Source organism: Nerophis ophidion, linkage group LG27, assembly GCF_033978795.1.
Source record: "Nerophis ophidion isolate RoL-2023_Sa linkage group LG27, RoL_Noph_v1.0, whole genome shotgun sequence".
Lineage (NCBI taxonomy): Eukaryota > Metazoa > Chordata > Actinopteri > Syngnathiformes > Syngnathidae > Nerophis > Nerophis ophidion.
The window spans coordinates 32,215,292-32,240,503 of record NC_084637.1 but is presented as its reverse complement, the minus strand read 5'-3'; the positions used below and the strand labels follow the sequence as shown (position 1 = coordinate 32,240,503).

At 43.1% G+C, this 25,212-nt stretch overlaps 1 protein-coding gene across 4 annotated transcripts in view; it reads right to left on the bottom strand.

Annotated features, from left to right (window-relative positions):
* Positions 1-7,611: 7,611 nt before the first annotated feature.
* The window catches only part of LOC133544209 (FERM and PDZ domain-containing protein 4-like), a 138,347-nt gene continuing 120,746 nt past the window's right edge, over positions 7,612-25,212 (bottom strand). For all 4 annotated transcript variants that reach the window (XM_061889348.1, XM_061889346.1, XM_061889347.1 and 1 more), the window contains exons 12-16: positions 24,211-24,300; positions 20,853-21,035; positions 20,613-20,751; positions 15,104-16,087; positions 7,612-12,685 (exon numbers count right to left, since the gene is read on the bottom strand). In XM_061889348.1, coding sequence (XP_061745332.1) covers positions 9,525-12,685; positions 15,104-16,087; positions 20,613-20,751; positions 20,853-21,035; positions 24,211-24,300 — 4,557 coding nt within the window. In that variant the 3' untranslated portion in view covers positions 7,612-9,524. The remainder of the gene's footprint in view (positions 12,686-15,103; positions 16,088-20,612; positions 20,752-20,852; positions 21,036-24,210; positions 24,301-25,212) is intronic.

Below are 25,212 nucleotides of genomic sequence, written 5' to 3'. Positions count from 1 at the left end.
GTCACTGCCGTTGTGTCCTTGGGCAAGACACTTTACCCACCTGCTCCCAGTGCCACCCACACTGGTTTAAATGTAACTTAGATATTGGGTTTCACTATGTAAAGCGCTTTGAGACACTAGAGAAAAGCGCTATATAAATATAATTCACTTCACTTCACCTGGGGATAGGTTGATTGGCAACACTAAAATGGTCCCTAGTGTGTGAATGTGAGTGTGAATGTTGTCTGTCTATCTGTGTTGGCCCTGCGATGAGGTGGCGACTTGTCCAGGGTATACCCGCCTTCCGCCCGATTGTAGCTGAGATAGGCGCCAGCGCCCCCCGCGACCCCAAAAGGGAATAAGCGGTAGAAAATGGATGGATGGATGGAAAATTACATTTACAAACAATTGAGAAATAACAATAATCAAAAACCGTACAAAAAAGTGCTAGGGGGTTGTAAACTCAATAAATAAAGTCATTAAAAAAAAAATAATAAAAAATAGAATAAAAATAAAAATATATATATATATAAAACAAAGTGAAAATCCATGGGCTCACACAAGTTCAAAAAATAATTGAAATTCAGAACACAGCATCATTGTTTTCACAACTTTTGGGTTGTTAGAGGTACAGAATGTTTAAGCATAGAGTTCTAATTCTTTTTTAAAGGCCTACTGAAAGCCACTACTAGTGACCACACAGTCTGATAGTTTATATATCAATGATGAAATATCAACATTGCAACACATGCCAATACGGCCTTTTTAGTTTACTAAATTACAATTTTCAATTTCCCGGGAGTTTCGTCTTGAAAACGTTGTGTAATGATGACGTGTACGCAGGACGTCACGGGGTTTTAGGAAGTATGAGCGCTACGCACACACACAGCTAAAAGTCGTCTGATTTAACAGCATAATTATACATTATTTTGGACATCTGTGTTGCTGAATCTTTTGCAATTTGTTCAATTAATATTGGAGACGTCACAGTAGAAAGATGGAGTTGGGAAGCTTTAGCCTTTAGCCACACAAACACATGGTGATTCCTTGTTTAAAATTCCCGGAGGTGAAACTTTACTATGGATCAGAGCGGTCAAGCGAACATGAACCCAGACCACATGTCAACCAGCAGGTTTCGGTGAGAAAATTGTGAAGTGAATTATATTTATATAGCGCTTTTCTCAAGTGACTCAAAGTGCTTTACATAGTGAAACTCAATATCTAAGTTACATTTAAACTAGTGTGGGTGGCACTGGGAGTAGGTGGGAAAAGTGTCTTGCCCAAGGACACAACGGCAGTAACTAGGATGGCATAAGTGGGAATCGAACCTGCAACCCTCAAGTTGCTGACACGGCCACTCTACCAACCGAGCCATGCCGCCCCACGTTGTGGTTAAAAAGTCAGTTCTTACCGAGTTTGTGTCGTCCATGAAGCTGCCGTCGACTCCCCTGAGCGTCAAGACACCCGTGGAGACACCCTTCCGACTATCAGGTACTATTAAACCCTCTAAAACACTAGTCCAGGGGTAGAGAACCTATGGCTCTAGAGCCAGATGTGGCTCTTTTGATGACTGCATCTGGCTCTCAGATAAATCTTAGCTGACATTGCTTAACGCCATAATTATGAATAATTTCGCTGGTAATCACAGTGCTAAAAATAACGTGCAAAATACAAAAAATTCTCATGCATTTCAATCCATCCATCTGTTTTCTACCGCACCTGTTCAAGAAGTCGCATTAATGGTAAGAAGTATTTTATGTCACAATGGCGGGGGGGCGAGGTCGTTCTCCCAGGAAGGCAGACGGACTACTCAGGACATGGCATTTAGGTAAAAACATGATTTAATTTTAACTAAAAAAATATACAAACAAAAATCGCTCACAGTGGAGGCACAACTTGGGCTAAAAAACAAAGCTAACGCATAAACAGACTAAGAACATAAATCAAACAAAACTTACTTGGCATGGCATGAAGCACGAAACTATGGCAAGGCATGAAACAAGTCAGCGCAGGGCGACTGACTGGCAAAGACGAGCTTAAATACTGCCTCTGATTAATGCTCGGGAAGCAGGTGAGCGGGCATTTTGTCCACCAGAGACAGGTGGACAAAATGAGTAACCAAGGAAACCAGACAAGGGAGTGGAAAAAAACAGGAACTTAAAGAGTCCAAAGGACAAACAGCACATGGCCAAACAAAAACATGATCAACAGACATGACATTTGATTTATTATTGGTTAGCTTCAGAATAACAATGTTATTAAAAAGAATAAGAGACTTATTATACTCTAAAAATGTCGGTCTTACTTAAAAATGCACACATTTAGTTGTATTCAGTGTTAAAAAATATGATATGGCTCTCACGGAAATGCATTTTGAAATATTTGGCTTTCATGGCTCTCTCAGCCAAAAAGGTTCCCGACCCCTGACTTAGTCGCATATAGGTGTCCTCTTTTAGGGATTTCACAAAATGGTCAGGCCATGGTTGCAACTTGTCACCATGGTAACCGAGGGGGTTGGCTTCAGCTTCCTTGAGGGCTTGAAGGGATTTAGCAGTCAGAAGCAGGGACATGATGGCCGATACTGTAGACCAGGGGTGCCCATTACGTCGATCGCGAGCTACCAGTCGACCGCGGGGGGTGTGTCAGTCGATCTCCAGCCAGGCTTTTAAAAAAAATAGACCTAAAAATGAGTGATCATCAATCTTCACCAAGACGTCACTTAAATGACATTCACGGTACCGGAGGGTCTTGTGAGATGACGCTGGCTGCTGCAAGATCATTATTATGAAAATATGACCGAGAGGAAGGCGAGAAACACTTTTTATTTCAACAGACTTTCGCGCCGTACCTTCCGTCAAAACTCTAAAGGCCGACTGCACATTTCCTATCTTCACAATAAAAGCCCTGCTTCATGCTGCCTGCGCTAACTAAATACAGAGTCTCAGAAAGCTGGCGTGCACATCACTTGTGCACGCCAGCTTTCCGAGACTCTTATTTTGTTAGCGCAGGCAGCATGAAGCAGGGCTTTTATTGTGAAGATAGGAAATGTGCAGTCGGCCTTTAGAGTTTTGACGGAAGGGACGGCGCGAAAGTCTGTTGAAATAAAAAGTGTTTCTCGCCTTCCTCTCTGTCATTTTTTCATAATAATGAACTGGCAGCAGCCAGCGTCATCTCACAAGACCCTCGGGTGCCGTGAATGTCAATCAAGCAAGCTACGGAATTTGCCGCCAATGTTTTTCTTGTAAAGTGTATGGAAGCTGGATGAATTAGATGCCAAAAACCAACCACTTTCATGTGGTATTGTACAGAAAGGACAACTTTTTTTCTCCTCCATTTGAAAATGTGGGCGTTATCATCATTACTGTCTGATTCCAATCAATGCAAGTCATCAGAATCAGGTAATACACCAACTTATATTCTTGTCTTTGTGAAAGAAAGACATCTATATGTGTTACACATGCTTGTATTATCATTAAACACATTTAACTTGTTTACAAAAATGTCTCTTTCATAAATAAATAAATATAAATGATATATATAAATGAGGTAGATCCCCTCGAGTTGGTCAATTGAAAAGTAGCTCGCCTGCAGAAAAAGTGTGGGCACCCCTGCTGTAGATTGAAGGCTGAGGCTGCAGGAATACAACACGTCCAAGCTCTCCATCTAGTGGAGTAAAGCTGTAGCGACCAAGGGAAATACTTCAATGAGTGATTGACCAAAACACAGCAGCCATGTAGAAGGAACACAAACTTGTTCTTTTCAGGTAAGTGGATTATAACAGTTTAGGACCCGTAACCAAAAAATAATGGAGAAAAAGTGTTTTGTAGTATGAAACATTTTATCCATTTATATTGCAGTCTCCTTTTTAGGTTTTAGGAAAAAGAGTAGAAAATAAGAAGGCTTATATAAGTCTTATAATGTGAGAAACACATGATATAAGTGTCTTTGTTAGACTGCACGATCTTATCTGTGAGCGGGGTGAGGTCTTTCAATTTGATGTTGTTCATTTTTGACTAGGCTGAGCATATTGTGAAATCCCAGGAAGAGGACACATATATGCAGCACGCCAAGACCGGGACTCTGGGAGAGCGTCATATATATATATATATACATATACCCTGTATGTATATATATATATATACATATACACACACACACACACACACACACACACACACACATATATATATATATACATATATATATATATATATATATATATATATATATATATATATATATATATATATATATATATATATATACATATACCCTGTATGTATATACATATATATACATATACACACACACACACACACACACACACACACACACACACACACACACACACACACACACACATACATATATATATATATATATATATATATATATATATATACATATACCCTGTATGTATATATATATATATATACATATACACACACACACACACACACACACACACACACACACACACACACACACACACACACACACACACACACACACACACACACACACACACACACACACACACATATATATATATATATATATATATATATATATACATATACCCTGTATGTATATACATATATATACATATATACACACACACACACACATATATATATATATATATATATACATATATATACACATATATATATATACACATCCATCCATCCATCCATTTTCTACCGCTTGTCCCCTTTTGGGGTCGCGGGGGGCGCTGGCGCCTATCTCAGCTACAATCGGGCGGAGGGCAGGGTACACCCTGGACAAGTCGCCACACACATATATATATACACATATATATACATACATATATATATATATATATATATATATATATATGTATGTATATATATATATATATATATATACATATACCCTGTATGTATATAGATATATATACATATATACACACACACACACATATATATATATATATATATACATATATATACACATATATATATACACATCCATCCATCCATCCATCCATTTTCTACCGCTTGTTCCCTTTTGGGGTCGCGGGGGGCGCTGGCGCCTATCTCAGCTACAATCGGGCAGAAGGCTGGGTACACCCTGGACAAGTCGCCACATACATATATATATACACATATATATACATATATATATATATATATATATATATATATATATATACATTTTGATTGAACATTCTTTGTACAAAATAAAGAAACTGTAAACCTGCTTCCCTAGTTTTTCATATCCTGTGGTTCAGTTGTACTAAAACTTTCTATGTTTTTCATACCAAGTACCACCTCAGAAAAGAGTTGGTTGTGGAACTTTGAAAAATGTCCCATTTAGTTCAATGGGAACTTCATGTACATTTGGAAATTACAGGACATGAGGGAATTGTTTTGAAAATGGTAAAACGCTTGAATGTTCTTAATGAGCGGTTGGTGTCGGAATTATTCAAAATGGTCGAGAAATGTCAAAGTAGTAACATTTCCAGTAGTTTGAAAGGACACTGCATACTATGCATCTTACTCTTGGCAAAATTAAAATTCGTTTAATGTTGTTCTTTTTAGAACAGATATAAATTGTACATTTTATGGAATAGCCTGAAATAATGCTCATAATCATCCACATTGACGTCCCACTGGGGGGTGAGTTTTTCCTTGCCCTTTGGTGGGCTCTGAGCTGAAGTTGATGTTTTGGCTTGTGCAGCCTTTTGAGACACTTGTGATTTAGGGCTATACAAATAAAAATTGATTGATTGATTGAAAGAGCTGTTATTTCTTCTTTTTCTTTTACAACTAACTTGTTTTCATCAAGGAAACATTCATTTGTAGCAGTTATAAAATCTGATTTGAGTAGGAATAATTATGTCATGTCTTTGTGATCATGTTCTGTTTAGTTATGTTCTGTTTTGTTTTTGACTCCATTAGTCCCTGTTTTTGCGCACCCTGGTTTGTTTTTGTTTCCATGCCTACCAATCAGTTCACCTGAGTTGTCTGGAGTTACGCACCTGTTATCACTGTAGTTGCCAGGCAGTCAGCCTGGCGACATCACCTTCTACTCACCCTCGTAATCCATGCTGATGAACCATGCTGCCTTTTTCATACTTTTTTCTCAGTCCAAGTAAGTTTTTCACGCCATGGTTTACAAGTTTTTTGTTTTATGACCATAGTTTTGCCTCAGTGCAAGTCTTTGTTGTCATAGCCAAGTTTTTGTACCTCCTCTGTGAGCGCTTTTCGTTTGTACCTTTTTTGAGTTACCGTATTTCCTTGAATTGCCGCCGGGTATAGAGTATGCGCCTGTCTATAATTACTGCCGGGTCAAACTCGTTTCGCAAAATAATTAGCGCATGATTAGCATTACCGCTGGCTCAGGATTAACGCCGGGTCAAACTCGTTTCGCAAAATATTATTTTTATTAGCGCATGTCTAGAATTTCCGCCGTGTCAAATTCGTTTTGCCAAATAATTAGCATATGTCTAGTATTTCCACCGGGTCAAACTCGTCACGTCACAAGTGACACTTCACCTGTCATCATTTTCAAAATGGAGGAGGCTGATTTCAATCATTTGAAATCGCATAAAGGGAAGAAGATTAAGAGCTATTCAGTAGGATTTAAGGTCCAAGCTATTGAATATGCTAAAAAGAACAGTAAGCAGCTATGTTTTATTAATATACCGTAGCTGCGTGTGACAAATCTGAGTCATTAAATGACTCCCGCCTCCTGGTGGTAGAGGGCGCTAGTGATCCTTCTTGCGACTACTCGGCTGCAGAAGAAGTGACAACAAGCAGCAAGAGTGAGCAGCGTGGTTTTATTTTTTCCTCTCGCTTGCACTTTTAACATGGAGGATTACATATCGAAAATAAAACTGTTTTCTAAATTGAACTTTCAATCGAAGCAGGAGGTAATAAAGGAAGATCTCCATCGAGACAGAGAGACTTTCAAAACTGAAGAAAGATAAGGAAGACTTCTATAAACAAGTTATCGATGCTTTTGATTAGAAGGAGCTGCGCATGGACTTCATTTATAAGTAAAGGTAAGACCATAATAACGTTTTTTTTATTAAATGTACTTTTCACAATGGTATCCTTACATCACACTCAAATTTTGAAGCGCAGGCCTAAATTTACCGCATGCCTTTGGTAAACGCCGGAGTGAGAAGAGGTTTTGAATTAATTAGCGCCCCGGCAGAAATTCAAGTAAAAGATGTCCTTACCTTCATGCCGTGTCCGTTTCAATGGCTTTGCACCACGGGAACACAATCCACACCATAGTCCACGTCTTGAAAAATTAAAAGTTATACACGCCACCAAAATATTCTCCATTGATGGGAATTATTCTGAAACATTGATTATAAATCAATATTGTTTTCATTGTAAACACTCCATAAGGTGGTCCTATACTCCATCCTATTTGTGTGGATTGACAATGTTGACAATTCACTATGTAAAATTTTCCCATACCTAAAAAAAACTTGGATCACAAAAAAAAAAAATAGAATAAAAAATAAATAAAAATGGGAAAAAAAGAGCCGTTCAAAAGAAATCGACTCGTTCCCGTAGGTCATGTCTCCATCACCAACAACACAACTGCAAGCAAAAAGCAAAGGCATAAGAAATTGATGGAACAAGACGCATATTTAAAATATTTTTCTTTTAATAGGATTGTGCATTGTTTTTCTGTTTTCTTTTTTTAAAAAAAAGTATCTTGTCGTAAGACATCACTGCATTTAGATACATAGTGTTTAGTTACAAACGTTTAAGCACGGAGGTGATCCCAAAACAGATAATACACAAAAAGGTAAAAATAATTTGAATACAACTAATACAGTCTTAAATGGTAAATATTCCATCACAAATTAAAATCCTTTATAAATAGTAGTGATGAGAGTAGTACACAATTATTGTTTTTCCTCCGAGAGCTTATTACCTTATATAATATTTATTATTATATAAAGAAATCAAGAGGTGAAATGTAAAGCACTGTTAAATATGGTGCAATTGTAGTCGATTGCATGATCCTTACTGTTAGAAAAATTGTATGTAAATTATCAAAAAAAACGTTCTATTCTCTAAGTTTCCAGTGAACGGATGAGATCTGTCTTTGTTGCACCAAGCAAAGTCTTGGAAGATTCCGCTGTGTATGTTGGAATGAGACGAGAAGGGTTATCTATTGTCCTCAAAGACCTGCCGAAGCTGAATCCAGGACGAGCCCAAGCCCGAGGCATCTTCTTCTTTTGTTTTCAATGTGACCGAAAACAATGACTGTTTACATACTCCCCATTTCTGTTGTTACAAATGTTGTTGCGTCAACATTGAATATCTAAATAAAATAGGAGACGTAAACCTTTTTCGTCAGAGCGTGGTGCAGGACTGTTCGGAGAGTACAGTGGCCAAGTCTCTCCTCAGATCTGAGTCTAAATTTAATTCTGTCTCTGTTTGATTCTTTGCCTTTTGTCTTGTTAAATAGATGTCATCAGTGTTTGAACCTGACACTTACATCCTAACACAACAGGGACAGTTCATGTTGACAAACACAACCTTCAATTTAGTACAGTGAGAATTATTTCTGACTTTCACAATTGTATGCATCAGTAGCAAAACTGCACTTGGAAGTGAAAGATAAATACATGGCATGTATACTCGTAACTGCAAATAAATACAACTGTATCCATGTACAATATATATATTTATATATATAATTTCAAAACTAAGTTACATAATGCACAGGTAAAGGGATTTCTACTTAGTACATATTATATTACATCTGTATGGCTCGGGGAAATATACATTAAAATATTAAGAAAAAGCAAGTTAAGTGAGGATTGCTTTTCAACATATTTTAAGTTGGACTTATAAGTAAACTGATCTTTTTGGAGGATGCTGCCCATCATCCACAATCCCAATGTGAGACAAGGACACACAAGCATTTTCCCATTTTGTCCATTCTAAATAGAAAAAAAGGGCTAGTAAGAGGCGGTTAGCAATGCAGGTAATGGGGATACAAGGGGAGCAGTGGGCAGCAGCGGTGCCGCGCCCGGGAATCATTTATGGTGACTCAACCCCCAATTCCAACCATTGATGCTGAGTACCAAGCAGGGAGGCAATGGGTTCCATTTTTTTTATAGTCTTTGGTATGACTCGGCCGGGGTTTGAACTCCCAACCTACCGATCTCAGGGCGGACACTGAGTAGGTGGGAAGAAATCACGTGACGGAACCCAAGCAATTGGCAGATTAGATGAATCCCCCTTGCCTGAATCGTCAGCCAGCTGGTACTGGCAGTTTTTAATTATTTCCATCTCACTAAAAAGAGAAAAACATATGTTCTTATCTCCCATAGGGGTTGTGGGTGATGGACAACATTCCAAAAAAGGGCAGTTCTCCTTTAAGTTTGTTATGATGGTAGGAACTTTGATGTTAATCCTGCCCAGATCATGCATTAAAAAAAACCTACGACTTCTGCAGCAGCCTCGAGAGTTAGGAATGAGTTCAAGACAGACTTCTGCTGACTGCATAGGCCACACTAGACAGCAAAAGTAGTATAGGAAACCCTACTTGCTAAGCAGCGTTTTAAGAGAACGCGTGAGGGCGTTCGCAATGGCGGACATGGTACTAGAATGTCTGACCAGCGCCTTGACGCTCTGCTCCCCCGGTGCTCCCACGGTGGCAGCCTCTGCCGCCTTAAGTAAACAGATATAGTTCATAACAACCTCATCTACCTTGGCGACAACCTCTCTTTGTTGGTGAGAGGCTGAGGCACTGAGTCCCTTCACAAGACACATGCAAGCTTCGCAGAGACAACACAGCACCTGGAAGCTGCAAGTCACAGCGAGCAGCATCTCTTCAGGGCTGCTGTGCGCCTGCGCCATTCGCCTGCAGGCACGGCCTAACTCTTTGGACTCCACCGAAAGGAGCTGCTTGGACTGAGATACTTCCTGCATCGGCATTTGGGCACCACGGTCGCAGCGTCCTATGCTGGACCTAACCAGCGCAATGAGCTCGCTGGCGTCGCGGCGGACGTCTGTGAAGCCAGAAGGGAAGCTATACATGCGGTCTTTGAGGACGTTGACCCGCGACAGGCGGTCGCTAAAGCTCATGTTGTTGAGGACCTCACCATACAGCTGCTCTCCAGCTGCATCCACTGCTGAGCCGCAGGGGAAGATAGCCAATGAAGCGGCACAGTCATTGGCCATGTTGCTCCCCCCACGGCTTTGTCTTGTTGACTCCCACTCGTCGTCGTCTTCTCCCTCACTTTTACGCGTGAAGAAACAGTAGCTGAAAGGTCCGTTGCACCTCCAAGGACTAGTGTCCAGTTTTTGAGAGCCCTTCATTTGTTTATGATCTTTCTGCAAAGGAAATGCTACAGAAGCCCTTCTGCTACCCGAGGACCAGCATGTAGTGTGGGATGACACAGAGCCTTGTGAGTAACTCTTGGAGAGACGTTTCCTCGCGGGCCTCCTGTGGACTTTAGTGTCTCCTTGCTGGGGCACAGATGGTGACAAGGGCTGTTGGCTCTGGCTTCGGCTGGAATTTTCAAACAGGACCTCAACACTACTGGAACTATTGGTGATATTGCTGGAGCTGCGTTTCAGTTCCCGGCCCCTTTGTGAGTAATTGCTGACGGGATCTGATGTTGGCGGGATCGGGCTGATGGCATGAATGTAGTTCTGGTTTGAGCGTGGCATTGTCGAGTGGATGGCATTATGTGGGTATCCAGAGTGGCTAGATGCAGTGTTGCCTTGTGCTGGGATTAAAACCGAAGGAAGTGGAGACTGGGGATGGTGTGGTGGAGAGGAAATGCCGGCCGTAGTCCCAGTGGAGGCCTGCCTGGTGAAAGCGGAAGGGCCCCTTCCTAACGAGAGGCTGTTGAGGTCTGCTCGCTGACCACCGAGACAGGAGGGTTGACGGAATGCTTGCCCATCTCTTGGGTCTGATCTGAACCAGTCGTCTGTGCCTCCACTTGGTTGGCTTCTTGAACGAGGTGGTGGTCTGCTAACGGCCCCTCCGCCCTCATCTCTCTTGTAGAGTGACAAAAAGTGCTCCGGGTCCATACCGCTCCTCTCAAGCTCACTTTCTAGTCCAGAAAAGGAGCTTCTCCTCTCAGCATTCCCATGCCTCAGGTCTAACCTATCATTTGGGCCCTGAGTGTACATATCAGGGTTTCGTTTTAGTTTGGCAGGAAGAGTGGCAGAGTGGTACGGCTTGTGATCCCTATTTGTCAGTTGCAAGGCATTTGGATTTACCAGATTTGGGCGAACAAAAGGAGACGACAAGGAGGATGGCATACACTGGCATCGAGCGATTGTGTTCCCTCGATTCTTGACCATTTCGACTAGCTGAGGGTTGCTTGTGATATAGCGACGAGTGTCCTTTTTTACTCCTCCCCCCATTCCTGCACTGTGTAACTTTCCTCCTTGGTGCATTTGGCTTACTGTTAGGTAGTTGATCAATTGTCTGTATGCATCACTGCCTTCTTTCTGGTTCGGCCCCTTCAAACACGGCTTTTTGCTCGTAATTGTCTCTTTGTGCTTTGAAGGCGTGGCTGAGGAGGGACGTCCTGGATCAGCCCCCGTAGAAGGAGCATGAATATTGGGCAGCATTTTCCGAAGGAGGGTCGGGTCTGCGTGGGGGTGAACGTCTTTTGCTTGGGGGCTCTGTCCGGGTTTAAGTTCGTCATAGTTTAGGACCCTGAGTAATGATGAAGAGGAGCTAGACAGTGGGTGCCTCTGCATCCGGTGGTGCTTGTACTCAATGGCGCCCGGACCAAGCGGTGAGTCTGTCGGGGTGGCGCTGACGCTGCTGTTTGCACTGCCTCCGGCATCCAGTGACGAGCACAGGGAGCCCTGAAGAGAACTTTGAGCTTCACCCTGTAAGTTTGAAATCCTTTTTGCTAGATGATACTCACACAACCGTGCAACACTCTGCTGTCTTGAAATAGGCTGATGGTCATTCTGTATGTCTGATCCTTGGTCCGAACCCCCCAGTCTGGGTTTTTTAGTCGGAGACAACAATGATGCTACAACCAGATGTTCGTCTTCCTCAACACCTCTATTATCTGCAGAGCACCCTCCAAGAGTTGTCCCATCTAAAAGCCGATCAGATGTTGAGAAAGCGGGACGGGGGATTCTATGGCTGCTAACATCCTGGCCCTCAGCTTGGGAATTTTCCTCCAAAACTAAATCGTGTCTTCTTTGGCTTCCTCCTCGATCAGAAAATGAGGTACGCTGATTGAATTCCAGATGGAGGTTGCCATTACTTCCACCTCGGTAGCCTTCTCTTGTGCTAAAGGTGTTATACTTCCCGCTTGAGTCTGCAGACTTTTTGTGATGCTTGCCCCCTGGCGTTGTGGAACTGGGACGCTGGAGAGTGGAGGAAAGGTTTGAGTGAGATCTTCCTTCCACGCTGGCCGGCCGTAATGTCGTCGTGTTCAAATGTGGGCTTCGTCTCGGAGGAACGGCGGGCGGTCGGAGATGCTGTGGACTACGGGATTTCTTCAGGGTTGTCCCTTCAGCGCTGGGAGAAACCGGAAACTCCGTTTTCTCTTCCAGTAAAGGTTGGTACCCCTCCCTCGTGGCCACCAGGAGGCGCATGTGGCTCTCACTGAGGCGGTGAGTGGCAGCCAGCTCAGAAAGTTCGGTCATTTCTGAAGAGTTAGTCTCATTTCCGGAGTCAGACGAAGACCCCGGGCTAAGGCCTTGAGATGTGTAAACCCCTAGAAAAGAGAAAGATTTTTAAAAGGCGAATCCAAAAATGATTGAAGAAACAACATTCTTTGTGAGGATTGGGTTTGCGCAATATCGATGATCCATCCATCCATTTTCTACCACTTATCTCTTTTGGATTGGCGGGGGGTTCTAATTTACTTTATAAATGATACACATTTGGACCGATACTATCGTGATAATGCATGTTGATGACACATTTTAGCAGTTCAGTGCAGTCCTCGCTAACAAGCCTCCTCCAATGGTGTAAATCACTAAACCTTGCCTCAATGGGGGCAAATAAGCTACGTTTTTTTACAAGTACTAGTATCACTGGAGTACAAGGAATGGCTAAAAATGCTACATATGTAGTAGGGGAATACAAGAAACCATGCTAACCGCTAGGCTAGAGCTCTTGAATGTAAACATGTTACTTGTGATATAAATATCGACAGTAACAATACCAAGTTTAGTATCAATTAATGGGCAATACGATTAATTTCAATGTCTTTTACCATCACACTTTTTTGGGTCGTTTCTGTTATTGTTTACAAACTCAGGGAATAGGTCCTTGGACTCAAGAGGACTTTAAAGTGATAAAACCAAAGGATTAGAATCAGAGCAAATAGTATTTTTTAAATTATGTTAAGTTATTTTACTCTGTTGAATTTGTTTGGCTCAGAATATTGTTAATAATATCAGGGAATAAGGTTATAACTTAAATACGTAATCAATATTGTAACACTGACATGCTGTATTTTTGTCTAAATTTACAAACCCCGTTTCCAAATGAGTTGGTAAATTGTGTTTGATGTAAATATAAACAGAATAGAATCATTTGCAAATCATTTTCAACCCATATTCAGTTGAATATGCTACAAAGACAACATATTTGAAGTTCAAACCGATAAAAAAACTTTTTTTTGCAAATAATCATTAACTTTAGAATTTGTTGCCATTAACACGTGACAAAGAAGTTGGGAAAGGTGGCAATAAATACTGATAAAGTAGAAAAATGCTCATCAAACACTTATTAGGAACATCCCACAGGTGTGCAGGCTAATTGGGAACAGGTGGGTGCCATGATTGGGTATAAAAACAGCTTCCCCAAAAAATGCTCAGTCTTTCACAAGAAAGGATGGGGCGAGGTACACCCCTTTGTCCACAACTGCGTGAGCAAATAGTCAAACAGTTTAAGAACAACCTTTCTCAAAGTGCAATTGCAAGAAATTTAGGGATTTCAACATCTACGCTCCATAATATCATCAAAAGGTTCAGAGAATCTGGAGAAATCACTCCACGTAAGCGGCATGGCCGGAAACCAACATTGAATGACCGTGACCTTCGATCCCTCAGACGGCACTGTATGAAAAACCGACATCAATCTCTAAAGGATATCCCCAAATGGGCTCAGGAACACTTCAGAAAACCACTGTCACTAAATACAGTTGGTCGCTACATCTGTAAGTGCAAGTTAAAGCTCTACTATGCAAAGCGAAAGCCATTTATCAACAACATCCAGAAACGCCGCCGGCTTCTCTGGGCCCGAGATCATCTAAGATGCAAATTGGAAAAGTGTTCTGTGGTCTGACGAGTCCACATTTCAAATTGTTTTTGCAAATATTTGACATTGTGTCATCCGGACCAAAGGGGAAGCGAACCGTCCAGACTGTTATCGACGCAAAGTTCAAAAGCCAGCATCTGTGATGGTATGGGGGTGCATTAGTGCCCAAGACTTGGGCAACTTACACATCTGTGAAGGCACCATAATGCTGAAAGGTACATACAGGTTTTGGAAGAACATATGTCTTCATCTAAGCGCTGTCTTTTTCATGGACGCCCCTGCTTATTTCAGCAAGACAATGCCAAGCCACATTCAGCACGTGTTACAACAGCATGGCCTTGTAAAAAAAAAAGAGTGCTGGTACTTTCCTGGCCTGCCTGCAGTCCAGACCTGTCTCCCATGGAAAATGTGTGGCGCATTATGAAGCCTAAAATACGACAGCGGAGACCCCGGACTGTTGAACGACTGAAGCTCTACATAAAACAAGAATGGGAAATAATTCCACTTTCAAAGCTTCAACAATTAGTTCCCTCAGTTCCCCAAACGTTTATGGAGTGTTGTTAAAAGAAAAGGTGATGCAACACAGTGGTGAACATGCCCTTTCCCAACTACTTTGGCATGTGTTGCTGCCATGAAATTCTAAGTTAATTATTATTTGCAAAAAAAATAAAATTTATGAGTTTGAACATCAAATATGTTGTCTTTGTAGTGCATTCAACTGAATATGGGTTGAAAAAGATTTGCAAATCATTGTATTCTGTTTATATTTACATCTAACACAATTTCCCAACTCATATGGAAACAGGGTTTGTAGATTTTAGACCACATCGCCCATCCTTAGTTGAGAGTTCAAATATCAACGTACCTGAATGGTTACTGCTGGTTTGCGGCCGTGGTGGCGGCGGTCTCTGTTCCGAGACGGACAAAGCCTCAAGTGCTTGCAGAGTGTTCACGACGGTGTTCTCCAGCTGCCTCCTCCCCTCTCCTCCTCCCTCCGCCTGAGTCGGGACTTCATCGATTAATGAGACCGGGATATCATCGTTATCCTGCAGGCTCAGTGGCCTGCCCTCGGGCACCGTGTCCTCGTCCGAACTGTCCCGAAAGCCCGGTGGAGGGGCGGCGATTGCGAGGTTGAGCGTCTGTAAAAGCGAGTCATCCTCATCGTCGTCCACGGCGTCATCGCCCTCAGGCGGAGGCAGCGCCGTAAGGTCGATGATGTCATCAGTAGAACCGGAGAAGCTGAGGAAGGTCGTTTTGCTCGCCGCCGTGGCCAATCCTCGTTCCGCCTCCCCCAATGGTGTTCCCCCAGTGGAGTCCTCTTCGCAGGAGGCCTCGTCGTCATCTTCCGCATCGTCCGTCGTGTCACGGTAGAACAGATCTCTTAACAGCGGCTCCTCGCCACCTTCTTCGGTTATTATGTTGCTGTAGACATGCGTCAGACCGCTGAATTGGAAGGGCACTCTGTCCGGGACCCCAAAGTCTGCATTGTTCAAGTAAGGTGAACTATGCCCGTGTTCTTCTGCGTTCTCCTGGAGTTGTTCATAGCCTAAACTCCTGGGCTTGTTCAAAGGTGGGTTTCCTCCGAAAATAAACGACACTTTGGCACTGCGAGGTGAGTCTTGGGGTTTGTGTCTGGTGGCGGGAGGTAGGGGAGGAGGCAGCGGACTTTGCCGTGTCTCGGGGTCTCGGTCAGGGTTTCGAGAATGCTGAAAGTAAGACGAGAGGCTGTTTTCTGTGGGCCCATTATCCGGGTATTGAGAGTCCCTGTAGAGCTCCGCCCGGTTGGTTGACAGCTCCTCGCTGTCCCCGAAGGATGTGCTGTATGGCCATTCCAGGATGCGATCTTGGCCTGCAGGGGAAAGTTTTCATTCATCAGGTTAAAGGGGAACATTATCACAATTTCAAAAGGGTTAAAAACAATAAAAATCAGTTCCCAGTGGCTTGTTGGATTTTTTAAATTTTTTTTCAAAATTTTACCGGTCTCGGAATATCCCTAAATAAAGCTTTAAAGTGCCTTATTTTCGGCTCTCTGCGAAGACACTGTTCATTTCCCTGTGACGTCATACAGTGCTGCCAATGTAAGCAAACAATGGGAATACCACAGCAAGATATAGCGACATTAGCTCGGATTCAAACTCGGATTTCAGCGACTTAAGCGATTCAACAGATTACGCATGTATTAAAACATATGGTTGGAGTATGAAAGTATTGAAGGAGAAACTGAAGCTATTGAGCGAATAGCCATCCATCCATCCATCTTCTTCCGCGTATCCGAGGTCGGGTCGCGGGGGCAACAGCCTAAGCAGGGAAACCTAGACTTCCCTTTCCCCAGCCACTTTGTCTAGCTCTTCCCGGGGGATCCCGAGGCGTTCCCAGGCCAGCCGGGAGACAGTCTTCCCAACGTGTCCTGGGTCTTCCCCGTGGCCTCCTACCGGTTGGACGTGCCCTAAACACCTCCCTAGGGAGGCGTTCGGGTGGCATCCTGACCAGATGCCCGAACCACCTCATCTGGCTCCTCTCGATGTGGAGGAGCAGCGGCTTTACTTTGAGTTCCTCCCGGATGGCAGAGCTTCTCACCCTATCTCTAAGGGAGAGACCCGCCACACGGCGGAGGAAACTCATTTGGGCCGCTTGTACGCGTGATCTTATCCTTTCGGTCATGACCCAAAGCTCATGACCATAGGTGAGGATGGGAACGTAGATCGACCGGTAATTTGAGAGCTTTGCCTTCCGGCTCAGCTCCTTCTTCACCACAACGGATCGGTACAACGTCCGCATTACTGAAGACGCCGCACCGATCCGCCTGTCGATCTCACCATCCACTCTTCCCTCACTCGTGAACAAGACTCCTAGGTACTTGAACTCCTCCACTTGGGGCAGGGTCTCCTCCCCAACCCGGAGATGGCACTCCACCCTTTTCCGGGCGAGAACCAAGGACTCGGACTTGGCTAAAGCGGACATGGAACAGAGATGTATGGATAACCTGTAGATGCATTTGCAACTATATTACGTTTCCTTCCACCCACTTTTAATGCGAAACAAACACTTACCAATCGACGGATTTAAGTTGCTCCAGTGTCAAAAGATGCGAAAGTCCTGATCGTTTGGTCCACACATTTTACCGGCGATGCTAACGCAGCTATTCGGCCATGCTGTGCCTATGAATAGCTAATGACGCTATTCATAGCCATAGCATGGCCGAATAGCTGCGTTGAATAGCGTCAATAGCTATTCATAGCCACAGCATGGCCGAATAGCTGCGTTAGCATCGCCGGTAAAATGTGTGGACCAAACGATCAGGACTTTCGCATCTTTTGACACGGGAGCAACTTAAATCCGTCGATTGGTAAGTGTTTGTTTCACATTAAATGTGGGTGGGAGGAAACGTTATATAGTTGCAAATGCATCTACAGGTTATTCATACATCTTTGTTCCATGTCCGCTTTAGCACCGCCGGTAGATAGCATGTTAGCATCGATTAGCTGGCAGTCAACATCAACAAAACTCACCTTTGTGATTTCGTTGACTATCGTTGCAAATGCATCTGCAGGTTATCCATACATCTCTGTGCCATGTCTGTCTTAGCATTGCCGGTAAAATGTGGAGACACTCTGGCACATTCAACGGGGGTCTGGCGGCAGATTTCTTGCCACTTTGGCCTCTTGGGGCCAGTGGTGCAACTTGAATCCCTCCCTGTTAGTGTTGTTACACCCTCCGACAACACACCGTCGAGGCATGGTGTCTCCAAGGTTCCAAAAAATAGTCAAAAAAACGAAAAATAACAGAGCTGAGACCCGGTGTTTGTAATGTGTTGAAAATGAAAATGGTGGGTGTGTTACCTCGGCGACGTCACATTCTGACGTCATCGCCTCCAGCACGATAAACAGAAAGGCGTTTAATTCGCCAAAATTCACCCATTTAGAGTTCGGAAATTGGTTAAAAAAAAAGATGCACCATCAAGGTATATATTGACGCTTACATAGGTCTGCTGATAATATTCCACTTTAATATTTGGTGCCTGTGGCTCACGACAATATAATACAGTCGTGGTCAAAAGTATACATACACTTGTAAAGAACATAATGTCATGGCTGTCTCGAGTTTCCAATCATTTCTACAACTCTTATCCTTTTGTGGTTGGAGCACATAATTGTTGGTCGCAAAAAACATTCATGAAGTTTGCTTCTTTTATGAATTTATTATGGCTCTACTGAACATGTGAGCAGATATGCTGGGTCAAAAGTAAACATACAGCAATGGTAATATTTGCTTACATGTCTTGTGGCAGTGTTTACATTTTGTTTTTTATTTATTATTTTACTTATTTTTTGTCTGGTTTTGTATTTGCTCTGTATCATTCCGTGAGGTGTATATTATCAATCAATCAATGTTTATTTATATAGCCCCAAATCACAAATGTCTCAAAGGACTGCACAAATCATTACGACTACAACATCCTCGGAAGAACCCACAAAAGGGCAAGGAAAACTCACACCCAGTGGGCAGGGAGAATTCACATCCAGTGGGACGCCAGTGACAATGCTGACTATGAGAAACCTTGGAGAGGACCTCAGATGTGGGCAACCCCCCCCCCTCTAGAGGACCGAAAGCAATGGATGTCGAGCGGGTCTAACATTATATTATTACTATTATTTTCTTGGTTTGGTTTATACTTTTTGAAGTTTTGTTCATGACTTTTATGGACAGAATTTCTAGGCGCAGTCAAGGCGTTGAGGGGTTCCGGTTTGGTAACCGCAGGATTAGGTCTCTGCTTTTTGCAGATGATGTGGTCCTGATGGCTTCATCTGACCGGGATCTTCAGCTCTCGCTGGATTGGTTCGCAGCCGAGTGTGAAGCGACCGGAATGAGAATCAGCACCTCCAAGTCCGAGTCCATGGTTTTCGCCCGGTAAAAGGGTGGAATGCCATCTCCGGGTTGGGGAGGAGACCCTGCCCCAAGTGGAGGAGTTCAAGTACCTAGGAGTCTTGTTCACGAGTGAGGGAAGAGTGGATCGTGAGATCGACAGGCGGATTGGTGCGGCGTCTTCAGTAATGCGGACGTTGTACCGATCCGTTGTGGTGAAGAAGGAGCTGAGCCGGAAGGCAAAGTTCTCAATTTACCGGTCGATCTACGTTCCCATCCTCACCTATGGTCATGAGCTTTGGGTCATGACCGAAAGGATAAGATCACGGGTACAAGCGGCCCAAATGAGTTTGGGTCTCTCCCTTAGAGATAGGGTGAGAAGCTCTGTCATCCGGGAGGAACTCAAAGTAAAGCCGCTGCTCCTCCACATGGAGAGGAGCCAGATGAGGTGGTTCGGGCATCTGGTCAGGATGCCACCCGAACGCCTCCCTAGGGAGGTGTTTAGGGCACGTCCAACCGGTAGGAGGCCACGGGGAAGACCCAGGACACGTTGGGAAGACTATGTCTCCCGGCTGGCCTGGGAACGCCTCGGGATCCCCCGGGAAGAGCTAGACGAAGTGGCTGGGGAGAGGGAAGTCTGGGCTTCCCTGCTTAGGCTGTTGCCCTCGTGACCCGACCTCGGATAAGCGGAAGATGATGGATGGATGGATGGATGCACTCGTTGTGTTTTTCCTGTGTTTTTTGTTTTGGATTGTTTCATTACATTTGGATATATGTGTCAGCTTAAATGATATTCATGAAGTAAGATAATGTTTTATATCAAAGGGGGCGGGAAATTATAAGATTTTCTTCATCCTGGTCCTTCTCAGGAATTGTGTGAATTTAAATTGTATAATTGTGATATAATTATTTATCGTTCTAAATGCACATCAATGAATGAGATAAATAAAAATGAAATGAAATGAAAAAGTGTCTGCTCGCGGAAAAACAAAAATCCTAATCTACGATTTTACGGCATAGCTCGGTTGGTAGAGTGGCCGTGCCAGCAACTTGAGGGTTGCAGGTTCGATTCCCGCTTGCGCCATCCTAGTTACTGCCGTTGTGTCCTTGGGCAAGACACTTTACTCACCTGCTCCCAGTGCCACCCACACTGGTTTAAATGGAACTTAGATATTGGGTTTCACTATGTAAAGCGCTTTGAGTCACTTGAGAAAAGCGCTATATAAATAAAATTCACTTCACTTCACTACTCCCTCGAATGGCCTTGACATCAGGTAAATTGAGTTTGAGACCCCTGGGTTGGGGTCCGGGTTAGGGAAGACTCTTAGTTAATGGTTTACTGGTTGTATAATAAAGCCGTGCAGAATAAGGCATTACTAAGTACTTCATAATGACTGATTAACAGCCAATATGTTACTATTTTGCATGTAAATGAGCAAATAATAATGTTTTAAATGTTCCCAATATTAAAGTGTTACCAAGTGTTGCAAAAATAAATAAAAAAGACTTACTGTTGTCTTCGCCCATTGGGCTGCTGTAGTGGGCCATGTTGAAAATAGATCTCCTTGAGTCCACTAGGAGGCGATAGTAGCCTGCGGTGAGGCAGGCCAGGTTCATTGCATCGTTTGACTCCATGATGAGTGTGATGGGCTTTTAGGGGACAGAATTAGGAGAAAAGTAATCAAAAAAATATATATATATATTATTAATAATAATAAGAAAAAGTACTTTTAAGGCAAGACGCTGCTCACCCGGACATCCAGAACATGCAGCTCCAGCCGGACATTGTTTTCATCCTCGGTGAGGATCTCGATGCGGTTCACGTGGCTGAAGTCGGCCAACAGAGCCACCAGGTTGGTCCTGGTGTTGATCACGTGACTGATGCCGTAACGAGGGCCCACTAACAACGTCACCTCCGTCTGCTTCTCGCCTTGCTGCGCAAAACAAGAGTCCGTTAAAAGTCACTTTCCAATGTGTTATCCTCAGTTGTGCCTCACGTTAAGCCAAAATATATTTTGGTATTTTTCTCAATAAAGGGGACCACAGAAATTGCATTATTGGCATTATTTTGACAAAATATCATCAGGTACATTAAACATATGTTTCTTACTGCCATTTTGGCCTGAAATAAAATAGTAAACATACTATACAACTTGTCTTTTAGTAGTAAGTAAACAAAAAAAGGCTCTTAATTAGTATGCAGTAACATATTGTGTCGTTAATCTACCTTTTATTTTGTCAACATTATTAAGGACGAGTGGTAGAAAATTGATTATTACTCTATTTGTTCACATCCTTGTCATGATCCGCTGCCTGGATCATCCATCCATCCATTTTCTACCGCTTATTTCTTTTTGGGGTCGCGGGGGGCGCTGGCGCCTACCTCAGCTACAATCGGGCGGAAGGCGGGGTACACCCTGGACAAGTCGCCGGATCATATTATTGATTTAGATTTTTGAGTGTTTTTGTGTTTTCTGTTTTGGACTCATTCCGTTCCGGTTTGTGCTCCTCTGTTTGTTTCCATGGTAACTCATTATTACTTTCACCTGCCGCTTGTTCCAGACGCACACCTGTTTTTGTGATTACCGTCTTAATTTAAGCCTGCCTCCTTCGTTCATTCTGTCTGGCAGCGTAATTTGTTTTCGCACAACTAGTAACGACGTTTGTCGCATGGTGACGCGGGTTCGTTCTCCCTAGGATGCGGTCGGGCTTCGGACACGGCGTGAATGTAAGAACAAATTATTTATAAACAAATAAAACAGACTTTGACAAAACGAACAGAACTAGCATGGGAGCTAGAAAACACCTGCATGAAAGCTTTAGGGGCGGTATAGCTCAGTTGGTAGAGCGGCCGTGCCAGCAACTTGAGGGTTGCAGGTTCGATTCCCGCTTCCGCCATCCTAGTCACTGCCGTTGTGTCCTTGGGCAAGACACTTTACCCACCTGCTCCCAGTGCCACCCACACTGGTTTAAAATGTAACTTAGATATTGGGTTTCACTATGTAAAGCGCTTTGAGTCGCTAGAGAAAAGCGCTATATAAATATAATTGGAAAAAATTAGAACAAAAATAAAGTAGCCAGGCGAGGAAGCAAGCAGGTAGCGAGCAAGAAACAAAACGTCGTTGCTAGTTGTGCGAAGACAAATCACGCAGCCAGACAGAATGAAGGAAAGAGGCAGGCTTAAATCAAGACAGTAATCACAAAAACAGGTGTGCGTCTGGATCAAGCGGCAGGTGAAACTAATAATGAGTTACCATGGAAACAAACAGGGGAGCACAAACCAGGACCGAATGAGTCCAAAACAGAAAACACAAAAAGACTCAAAAATCTAAATCATAAAATATTATCCGTATTTTTTAATGAAATACGTTTATGTTGTTTAACGTCTTTATCTCCTGTTTAGTCCGTCACCATGGTAGCTCATTAGTTCACCTGCCCCTTGTTATCTACGCACAACCTGTTTTCTTCTAATCACCTCCTTTATTTAAACCCGCCCCTTTTCCTTATTCATTTTCGGATCCTAATTTGCCTACGTGCAACCGTGACGACTCTCAAAATTCTACTGTTATGTGTTTTCTCGCTAGCTCTCATGCTATGCCACTTGTTTATTCCAGTTTTGTTTTCTCGTTTGTGCTCTCAAGCTAAGTTTTAGTTTCCTAGTGTTTTATCCTAGCTTTTATGCTAGCGTCTTTTGTTTGCCTTCTCTTTACACCGGTGTTTTGTTCCTAGCCGTTTGTTATTAAATAAATACCTTATATCTTACCTTTGCTGTGTTCTGCTTCGACCATGCCGAAGAAGAGTCCTCACAATGAAACTAGTACTGAATATGATTCATTAGTATCGCGGTACTATACTAATACCGGTATACCGTACAACCCTACATCAAAAAATAAAAAAACGGTACTACACCGATAGTAATTGTGCGCTGCCGAACATGCTCCTCTACTCGTAAACCAGCAACGGGACGAGGACGGGGGTGCGAAGGATAGGGGGAGGCCCGATACTTTTTAGAGGTGGTATAGTACCGAATTTGATTCATTAGTACCGCGGTACTATACTAATACCGGTATACCATACAACCCTACACTAAAAAATAAAAAACGGTACTACACTGATAGTGATTGTGCGCTGCCGAACATGCTCCTCGACTCGTAAACCCGCATTGTGACGAGGACGGGTGTGCGAAGGATAGGGGGTGGCCCGGTACTTTTTGGAGGTGGTATAGTACCGAATATGATTCATTAGTATCGCGGTACTATACTAATACCGGTATACCATCCAACCCCACACTAAAAAAAGTAAAAACGGTACTACACTGATTGTGATTGTGCGCTGCCGAACATGCTCCTCGACTCGTAAACCAGCAACGTGACGAGGACGGGGATGCGAAGGATAGGGGGTGGCCCGGTACTTTTTAGAGGCGGTATAGTACCGAATATGATTCATTAGTATCGCGGTACTATACTAATACCGGTATACCGTACAACCCTACACTAAAAAAATTAAAAACGGTACTACACTGATTGTGATTGTGCGCTGCCGAACATGCTCCTCGACTCGTAAACCAGCAACGTGACGAGGACGGGGGTGCGAAGGATAGGGGGTGGCCCGGTACTTTTTAGAGGCGGTATTGTACCGAATATGATTCATTAGTATCGCGGTACTATACTAATACCGGTATACCGTACAACCCTACATCAAAAAATAAAAAAACAGTACTACACTGATAGTAATTGTGCGCTGCCGAACATGCTCCTCGACTCGTAAACCAGCAACGTGACGAGGACGGGGGTGCGAAGGATAGGGGGTGGCCCGGTACTTTTTGGAGGCGGTATAGTACCGAATATGATTCATTAGTATCGCGGTATACTGTACAACCCTACACTAAAAAATAAAAAACTGTACTACACTGATTGTGATTGTGCGCTGCCGAACATGCTCCTCGACTCGTAAACCAGCAACGGGACGAGGACGGGGGTGAGAAGGATAGGGGGTGGCCCGGTACTTTTTGGAGGCGGTATAGTACCGAATATGATTCATTAGTATCGCGGTACTATACTAAAACCGGTACAAACCTAGTTAAGCCTAACAAAATTTCAAAAACCTTACCAGAAGTATTGATTGGAACTCTCTCCCGCCGTAAAGTTGGAGCTCACTGAGGTACCTCAGGTAATGCACCTTGGCCTGCAGAGCAGTCAGCTGCAGGGAGAAGACATATTTGTGTCCTCGTCAAAGACAACACAAACTGTATTAGGCATGAAGTTGTAGTTTCCTGCACGATTCTCTCATTTTCCAATCATCCATCAATGACATCAAACACGGCGTCTCTGGACATTTTACCAACTGCCGCACAGAACAACACGCCTTTGACAACAATATAGTGCAATAATAATTCTCTTAGGTCAGAGGTGTCAAAGAAGTTTACATCGAGGGCCACATCGCAGTTATGTAGGGCCGACTCCAACAGTGAATACTATTATTACGCAATTTTTTTACTGATTTTATAAGTCAATTTTTTTATGTAAAAAAAAAAGTGCAATAATTTTACCTCAAAATGTAGTGTATATTACTAAATAATCAATCAATCAATCAGTCAAGGTTTATTTATATAGCCCTAAATCAGAAGTGTCTCAACGCCCACATGAGGACAAGGAAAAACTCACAACCCAGTGGGACGTTGATAAGAATGACTATGAGAAACCTTGGTGAGGACCGCAGATGTGGGTAAGCCCCTTCTCGAGGGAAGACTCGATGCAATGGATGTTGAGTGGGTCTAACATAATATTGTGAAAGTCCAGTCCATAGTGGATGTAACATAATAGTGAGAGTCCAGTCCATAGTGGATCTAACATAATAGTGAGAGTCCAGTCCATAGTGGATCTAACATAATAGTGAGACTCCAGTCCATAGTGGATCTAACATAATAGTGAGAGTCCAGTCCATAGTGGATCTAACATAATAGTGAGAGTCCAGTCCATAGTGGATCTAACATAATAGTGAGACTCCAGTCCATAGTGGATCTAACATAATAGTGAGAGTCCAGTCCATAGTGGATCTAACATAATAATGAGAGTCCAGTCCATAGTGGATCTAACATAATAGTGAGAGTCC